Source organism: Papio anubis, chromosome 16 (genome assembly GCF_008728515.1).
Source record: "Papio anubis isolate 15944 chromosome 16, Panubis1.0, whole genome shotgun sequence".
NCBI lineage: Eukaryota > Metazoa > Chordata > Mammalia > Primates > Cercopithecidae > Papio > Papio anubis.
The window spans coordinates 58,171,535-58,180,315 of record NC_044991.1 but is presented as its reverse complement, the minus strand read 5'-3'; the positions used below and the strand labels follow the sequence as shown (position 1 = coordinate 58,180,315).

The 8,781-nt window shown below is 48.4% G+C and overlaps 1 protein-coding gene across 1 annotated transcript; it reads left to right on the top strand.

Moving 5' to 3' along the window:
- The first annotated feature begins 2,782 nt into the window (after positions 1-2,782).
- ZCCHC3 (zinc finger CCHC-type containing 3) lies at positions 2,783-6,130 on the top strand. The gene has a single exon (XM_003904920.5). It carries the CDS (start codon positions 3,415-3,417, stop codon positions 4,621-4,623), a length of 1,209 nt encoding a protein of 402 aa, XP_003904969.1. The 5' UTR covers positions 2,783-3,414; the 3' UTR covers positions 4,624-6,130.
- Positions 6,131-8,781: the final 2,651 nt, after the last annotated feature.

Sequence of the window (8,781 nt, the reverse complement as noted above, 5' to 3'; positions counted from 1 at the left end):
ACTCCTGGACTCAACTGATCTGCCCGCCTCAGCCTCCCAAAATGCTAAGATAATGGGTGTGAGCCACCATGCTGAGCCCAGTTGCTTAACAATTCAAAAATCAAAAATCAGCTGCCATTTACTAAGTGCTTACAGAGCACTGGGCAATTGTGTTGTCTTTTCTTTTTTCTTTTCTTTCTTTCTTTCTTTTTTTTTTTTTACAGGGTCCACTTTGTTACCCACAGCTCACTGCAGCCTCAACCTCCTAGGCTTAAGTGATCCTCCCATCTCAGCCTCCAGAGTAGCAGGGACTATAGGTGCATGCCACCATACCTGGCTAATTTTAAAATTTTTTTGTAGAGATGAGGTCTATGTTGCCCAGGGTGGTCGAGAACTCCTGGGTTTAAGCAATCCTCCAGTCTTGGCATCCCAAAGTGCTGGGCTTACAGGCATGAGCCACCTCACCAGGTCAGTTGTGTTGTCTTCACAGCAATTGTCTGTGAAGACAGACAGCAAGACATGCCCCAGTTATCAAAGACCTCACAGATGCTCCTAAGACAAATCCCTTCACCTCTCTGAGCCTCAGTTACCTCCTTTGTAAAGTGAGGACAATTGTGCTTAAGCCAAAGATGGCAAACTAGTTGGTCAGGTCTATTCTGAACACATTTGTCTGTCATGTTATTTTTTTAACTAGAATGACTGAGTCAGGCATATTCTAAGCAGTTTACATGATAGTGACTTGGAGAACAGGTGAGAGTGGTCAGATTGGGGATATATTTTGGAAGAATTGCCATCAGGATTTGCCAAAAGAATGGATGTCAGGTTTGAGGGAAGAAAAGGAGATAGAAATACTAAAAAGGAACACAGGTGGAAGCCAGCGCACTAAAGACATAAGAACATAAAGAGGCCTCACAAGACAGACTCTAGACCCTCACGTGTTCAAGCTGCTGAGCTCAGGCCTTGTTCCAGGCAGCCAAACACTGGATTTCCGATCTCTCTTAGAAAAGCAGACATCTGGCAACACTGGGCCTGTGTCTCTCTGTGACAATAATCTGCCAGAAATGAATAAAGGCTGCTCTCTTCATATGGCCTCAGTGCCCATCCGGACTGCTTTCCTTGCAGGGTACCTGCCTGGCCCCTGTAGCTCCTGATTTAATAATCTCTGCAAAATTTGACCTGGAAAAAATGAAACTGACCAAAAGGATGGCCCTGCACATACCAATGAAATCTTACAATAGAAGAAGATATGGTTAGTAAAATTGGACATGGAGCCAGAACATAATCCACAAGTCAAATATTTTCAAAATACCAACAGATGCCTTTAAAGTCTGACACAAAACAAAAATGCTCAAAATACATTGATTATATGAAAGTTCCTGACTAGTGCAGCAAGACAAGAAAAAGTGTAAGATCTGAAAAAAGAGACAAAACCTTCATTATTCACAGACAATATGATTGGCAATACAGAAAAGTAAAGAGATTCCAAAAACCACTGGAATTTTTTAAGGTTTCAACTTTGGTGCCAAATATGGGGTCAGTACACAAAATTCAATCGTGTCCCCTCTAAAGGACACCAAGAAACAATATATAACTTCTGATTTACAATAATTTCATTTACAATAGCAGTCAAACCATGTGGTACCTTGGAATAAATCCCCCAAAGTATGTAAGACCTTTATGAAGAAAACTATATTTTATTTAAATGCATAAAATAAGACGTAAATAAGTGAGAAATCAAGTGGGGTCATTCACGGAAAGATTCAGTGTTATGAAGTGACAATTCTGTACAAACGCAATGCAGCTCCAATTAAGATCTCATAGTTTTCTGGAACTTAGTAGGCAGGTTGTAAAATTTATATGGAGGTTCCAAATATAGCTGAGACCATCTTAAAGAAGACAAGAGAGAAGAATGTTTCCCATAAAAGAACAAACTGGAGTTCAGATTTCTCTTTGGAAACTGAAAGATCTGCCCACAGTGGACCCTCACTTCTGGAGAGGAATAATCAGCTAGAGTTGACCAGCAGTTGCCCCTTCAGATAGAATCTTCGATCTCCAGTTCACCCAGTATATCTTCTACCTAAGGTACCTGCCTGACCCTTGCAGATATTTGATTATGTGATGGTTACCTGGAATGAGGGCTTAAGGTAAGAGGAATGGAAGAGATTGTTTAAAATACATATATTGTTTGGTTGTGTAAGTATTCTCCTCATGGTGAAACTTGACCAGGCAAATTGAAAGAGTAACAGAGAAAAATGTGAATCTCTAAGACTTGGATGTTTCTGGTAATAGTGAAGTTCCGAGTATGATCATGGGAATGCGTGGCTGAGAAGGGATGAAGGAAAGGGTGTCTGAGGATATAAAGTGAAAGGACTGGAAAGTGCAAACAGCACAAGAGTCAGGGATGGTGGCTCCCCTGAGACCAATACCAGGAGTTGGGGTGAAGGGAATCTGCCTGTTGACAAGGTTTCCTAGAGTCTGATGCACAGTCCTTGATCCACAGCGTCAGAAATAGTGGTTAAAGAAATATAAGCTACCTATACGTGGGGCTGCCTATTAACTCCGCCAAGTGACTTAATTCCTGCCTCCTTATCTGTAAAATGGGCATAATTACGGCATCGTTTTTGGAAGATTCCATGTAATAAAGTCTGAAGTGTGCTTAACACAGTACCGGGAACGTAAGAAGCACTCATACTTCATCCTAAGTACGACGGAGGTCTTTTCAAAAAAGTAAAAATAATGCAATATTACTTACTTGGAAATGTATCAAAAAATAAAGACCGATGAATGGATCAAGGTGTAGTGTGATAAAACAGAGTAAAATTTTAATGATAAAAAGTTAATGGTAAAATGTTCACTGTAAAACTTTCAACTTTTCTGCTTGAAAATGTGCATAATCCGACGTGGGAAAAAAATAATGCATTGCAGTCAGTTCTGGGGAAAAGGAAAGCTAAGTTTTAATTTTGCTATTGTTTTTGCTTTTTTAACAGAAAAAGTACAAAGAAAACAACAAAATGGGGGAGATGTTTCTGAATTCGTCCCGCCTGTGGGCTGTGGGCCGTTAGCAAAGCTGCTTGCATGAAATCATCGAGCACCGCTTGCGAAATGCCAAATCCTCGAGAGCGAGGCCGGAGGCTGCCAAACCCGCGCTGGGGAAAGGGACGCCTCCGGGCGCCCCATCCCTCTGCGGACGGAGGTGAGGTTGGAGCGAGCGCTGGCGGAAGAGAGGCTCAGCAGTTACCAGGGGGTGCAGAGCCGGCGCTGGCCAATATGCGCCGCATGTGAATACCTTTGAGGGAGCGGCGGGGGAGGGTAGCGTCAAATTTCAAAAAAAAAAAAAAAAAACAACCCAAACCCCCACAGCCCCGGCGGGCGGGCGCGCGCGATGGGCGCCCTTTGGCTGCGGGAGCGAGTGGAGGATGCTGGGAAGGAGGTAAAATGGCCACCGGCGGCGGCGCGGAGGAAGAGAGGAAACGGGGGCGGCCGCAGCTTCTGCCCCCCGCGCGGCCCGCGGCCCGGGGCGAGGAGGCCGACGGCGGCCGCGAGAAGATGGGCTGGGCCCAGGTGGTAAAGAATCTAGCCGAGAAGAAGGGCGAATTCCGCGAGCCGCGGCTACCGCGGCGGGAGGAGGAAAGCGGCGGCGGTGGCGGGAGCGCCGGGGTCGGCGGCCCCGCGGGCCTAGCGGCGCCGGACCTCGGCGACTTCCCACCTGCTGGCCGCGGGGACCCGAAGGGCCGCCGGAGAGATCCTGCCGGCGAGGCGGCGGACCCCCGCAAGAAGAAGGGCGCTGCCGAGGCGGGCAGGAGAAAGAAGGCCGAGGCGGCAGCGGCAGCCATGGCGACCCCGGCCAGGCCCGGCGAGGCCGAGGACGCGGCCGAAAGGCCCCTCCAGGACGAGCCGGCGGGGGCGGGCCCGGGCAAGGGTCGCTTCCTTGTCCGCATCTGTTTCCAGGGAGACGAGGGCTCCTGCCCGACCCGGGACTTCGTGGTAGGAGCGCTCATCCTGCGCTCCATCGGCATGGACCCGAGCGACATCTACGCGGTCATCCAGATCCCCGGCAGCCGCGAATTCGACGTGAGCTTCCGCTCGGCGGAGAAGCTGGCCCTATTCCTGCGCGTCTACGAGGAGAAGCGGGAGCAGGAGGACTGCTGGGAGAACTTTGTGGTGCTGGGGCGGAGCAAGTCCAGCTTGAAGACGCTCTTCATCCTCTTCCGGAATGAGACGGTGGACGTGGAGGACATTGTGACCTGGCTCAAGCGCCACTGCGACGTGCTGGCCGTGCCGGTGAAAGTGACCGACAGGTTTGGGATCTGGACCGGGGAGTACAAGTGCGAGATCGAGCTGCGCCAGGGGGAGGGCGGGGTCAGGCACTTGCCAGGGGCCTTCTTCCTGGGGGCCGAGAGGGGCTACAGCTGGTACAAGGGGCAGCCCAAGACATGCTTTAAATGTGGTTCCCGGACCCACATGAGCGGCAGCTGCACGCAGGACAGGTGCTTCAGGTGCGGGGAGGAGGGGCACCTGAGCCCTTACTGCCGGAAGGGCATCGTGTGCAACCTCTGTGGCAAGCGAGGACACGCCTTTGCCCAGTGTCCCAAAGCAGTTCACAATTCCGTGGCAGCTCAGCTAACCGGCGTGGCCGGGCACTAAACACCCGCCTGCCTGCCAGGGTGAACACACAGCCAGCTTACCCCTCTTAAGTGCCAAAACTTTTTTTTAAACCATTTTTTATCGTTTTTGAAGGAGATCTTTTTAAAACCTACAAGAGACATCTCTCTATGCCTTCTTAAACCGAGTTTACTCCATTTCAGCCTGTTCTGAATTGGTGACTCTGTCACCAATAACGACTGCGGAGAACTGTAGCGTGCAGATGTGTTGCCCCTCCCTTTTTTAAATTTTATTTTCGTTTTTCTATTGGGTTTTTGTTTTGTTTCTTGTACTTTTTCTCTCTCTCCCTGCCCTCCCCGCCCCATACCTTGTCTTCCCCTGGATTTTCACCCTTTGGGCTGCCTTGCTCATCTTTATGCCCCAGCACTAGGTACGGGGCCCAACACGTGGTAGGCACTCCATCAGTGTTTGCTTAATTGAAAACATTGTTGACTGTGGCTTCTATCAGAGTGTCTACCTTTTGCAGCTCTTCCCCTCCCTCATTTAATTTGCTGCTTTTAATCTACGTGGTCAGAATTTGTGAAACCAGTGTTGTTAGAAGTGTATATAATCTGAATCAATAAGCTCTGAATGGTGGCCAAGGGCCTCTCTTTATGGCACAAAAATGCATGGACTTCATGACAGCTCTTTTGGTGGCTCAGAAGCCATTTTTCATAGAATCATGGAATCTAGAATATTCCTGCTGGAAAGAACCTGAGAGTTGGTTTAGACCAATTCCCTGGTTTTCCAGCAGATGAAACAGGCCCAAAGAGGTTAAATGACTGGGTGAAAATCACATAGCTGTCTGGTGCCAGAGCCAGCCTATAGTAGAGTCCCCTGACCCCAAGCCCGGTGCTCATTCCACTACCTCTCACACTTCACAACAATTTCCTCAACACTTGAGGGCCCAGAAAGTCTGATCTCTCCAGAATGTTGAGCCCAGAGGAATGCTGAGAAATCATCTGGAGGAGGGAGCAGAAAGAGAAGGTTTTAAGGAGGGGTTTTCTGAATACTTGGGAGATACGGAAAGGACCAAGGAACACACTCCAGGGTGCATGCGTTGCTCCCTGGGGCACCACTTCTGGATTAAAGTGTGCCAGGTCCTTTGGAGGCCCTACCCCTTCCCCATTCATTGTCACCAGTGAGAAATGGGGGTGACCCTGTGTAAAGAAACCTACCAAAGGTTTACATTTGCACCTTAGCCTCAATAACTAGGAACCCTAGAGAAGCAGCTAGCTGGAGCTCATCTGCAACTCCTGACTCAGGAGAAAGATGGATTTTAACCCAAAATTATGAGTGAGCTGTTAAGTCTAAAATGTACTTGGGAGATAGGCCAAGCGAGAGGTCATGGGCCAACTAAGTGTTATCAAGTAGAAAAGACAGTACACTGCTTTTCTTTTAGTGTTTGCTTTTCCTTTGCTATATGTTTTGCTATTTCCTTGTGGCTTAGAATGTAAAATTGATTGTTAAAAATTTGTTCTGAATAAATATTTATCTTTTGTATTGCTAACACTGGTGCACTATTTCCTTTCCAAGTGTTAGATGCACAGTTACCCAGATCCAGACCATATTTCAATCCCAGTTCCCCTACACTCCATTTGTTTACCCTGCTAAATTCATTTCCCACTCCTGGAGGCAACACTTAGCACCTACTACGTCGTGCCGGTCCCTTTGCATCACAATCAGTTAGCTCACTGTTAAAACAGGTTTTAAGTCCTAACACAGCTCCAAGAAATCAGAATCACTGTTAGAGGAAGTTAAACATTTTAGTTAATCATCAAGCAATTCTGATGGGCAGCCAGGTTTGAGACCAGAGTGTAAGATATGTGAGCTGAACCCGCCCTCAGGGAGATTACAGACCTGTGGGAAAGAGGGAAGTGGTTTGCCAGCTTCCTGGTCTTTCTGTTATTGTAAGCGCCGTGGATGGGATGCAAAATATTCTTGGGTTCTGGGAAAATGCCATTTCTTCCAGCTGTTGAAAAAGAGAAGGGGGGGGTCCAGGGAGCTGACTTATCCAAGTTAGCCCCCCCCCGGAGACTGGGTCTGCAGGCAGAATAGGGTCAAGCTCTCTGGACTTTGGGTCCAGTACCCTGCAGACCCCAGGTACAATCCTCTGACGGATTTTCCAGCTGGTGATGTTAGGATGATCTGATCCTAAGAGTTAAACATTCCCAGTATATTGACTCTCAGACTCAGTGATTTGAGGATATTTCCAGAGCTGATCTGGAGTTGGGACCTGGTAGGCTCTTGGGAATCCTGTCTTTCAGAGCCAGTTCAGCCCCTCTCCTTGTCTCCCAAAGCAAGCAGACTCTCCTCTTTCCCTCCCTTCCATCCCTCTTTCCCGTCTTTGCCAGCAGTTTCCCTCCGTCTCACAGAGCTGGAGGCCAGGGGCCAGGAGAAAGCCTGCATTCACCATGCTCTCCACCCCGTTCCTCAAAGCAGGCACTGTGCCAGGGAGCCTCCTAGAAGGAACCTTCCCTCTCCTGGCCCCATCCCCCCACTCTCCAGGAGGGAGCAGAGGAAGAAACTGTTTCCCTGCCCATCCCCCACAGGATTTGCTTCAAGGCCTCCTGCCTGGTGGCCCAGGGACAGCCAGGGACTGGAGCTGAACAAACTTCCCCCAGCTTCCTTTCCTGATCAAGCAGCCCTCAAATTACAATTCTTCACTGTGTTTGGGCTTCTGGAAAGTGTGCAGAGATGCCCGGACTGAGGCTGATTGAGTAGAGGACACTGAATCATTCAACTTCAACAAATACTGAGGGCATTAGAGCTGGGCCCCATGCAAGGCCCTCTCCATAGGCTGCCTTGAGCAAGACAGTGCACTTGCAATGGAAGGTACAGATAAGTAACAGCAGGCAATGTTTACAATCATATATTTAACAATTTTTTTTTTTTTTTTTGAGACAGAGTCTCACTCTGTTGCCCAGGCTAGAATGCAGTGGCATGATCTTGGCTCACTGCAACCTCTACCTCCCGGATTCAAGCGATTCTTGTGACTCAGCCTCCCAAGTAGCTGGGATTACAGGCACGTGCCACCACGCCTGGCTAAGCTTTGTATTTTTAGTAGAGATGGGGTTTCAGCATGTTAGCCAGGCTGGTCTCAAACTCCTGATCTCAGGTGATCCACCTGCCTCAGCCTCTGAAAGTGCTGGGATTACAGGCGTGAGCCACCGCGCCCGGCCAACATTTGTCCTGTATAGAATTGTCTGAAGTAAAAGTTTCCCTAGAAGAGAAAACATCTTGCTGAAACCTGCAAGATGAGTAAGAACAGGCTAAGAACGAAGAGACACCCAAGCAGCAGAAATAGTAGATGTAGAGACCTGGAGGCCAGAGAGCACACAGTGCGTTTGGACTGGCTGAGAGGCAGGGGAAGATGTGGTTGGGAGAAAATGCCGAGAAGAGGTGTCACAGGGCTTACCAGCCATATTTTAAAACGTGGATTTTGTCCTCAGAGCCTCCATTCTGGCCTCCTCCCTTCCATTCATTCTTTCAACACATGCCTGTTGAGCACCAACTCTATAGGGGCCTTTTCTAAGCAATGGAACACAGCATTGAGCAGGATAATCAAGTCCCTGGGGCTCAGATTCTAGAGTCACACAAATACATAATTATAGATGATGATGATGCACTAAAAGAAACATAAAGGGTGAGATCCCTGTTTAACAAGGAAAGCTGATCCAGTCTTAATGGTCAGGGATAACTTCCCAGAGAAAATGTTTGAACTGAGATGGAAAGGACATATAAGGAGTTAATTGAGAGATGGGGCTGAGGGTTAAGGGATAGCAAGGGTATTAACCTAGGCCAAAAGGATAGCAAGTAAAACAACCCTATAGTGGGAGGAGGCATGACCAGTTCTAGAGACTAAATGAGTCAGTCTGAATTTGGAAACAGAAACCACTCTAGCTGTTGAAGAAAATGCTGGTCCCTAGGCTGGGTATTAGGAATGACTCCTAGAACACCATAGAACTGACCTGCCAAGGCAGTTACTACCTCTCGCAGTCAGAAAGACAGAAGCCAGGAGGCCACCACTGGAAAGGCTGAGCATGAGGACACAGTGGTGAAGCTGCTACCCAAAGACAGGATCCTGGGATCAGAAAGTCACTGCCAATGCCACTGGCAGGACAATGAAATGCCAAGTCCTTTCCCTGCCTCTACAAAGCC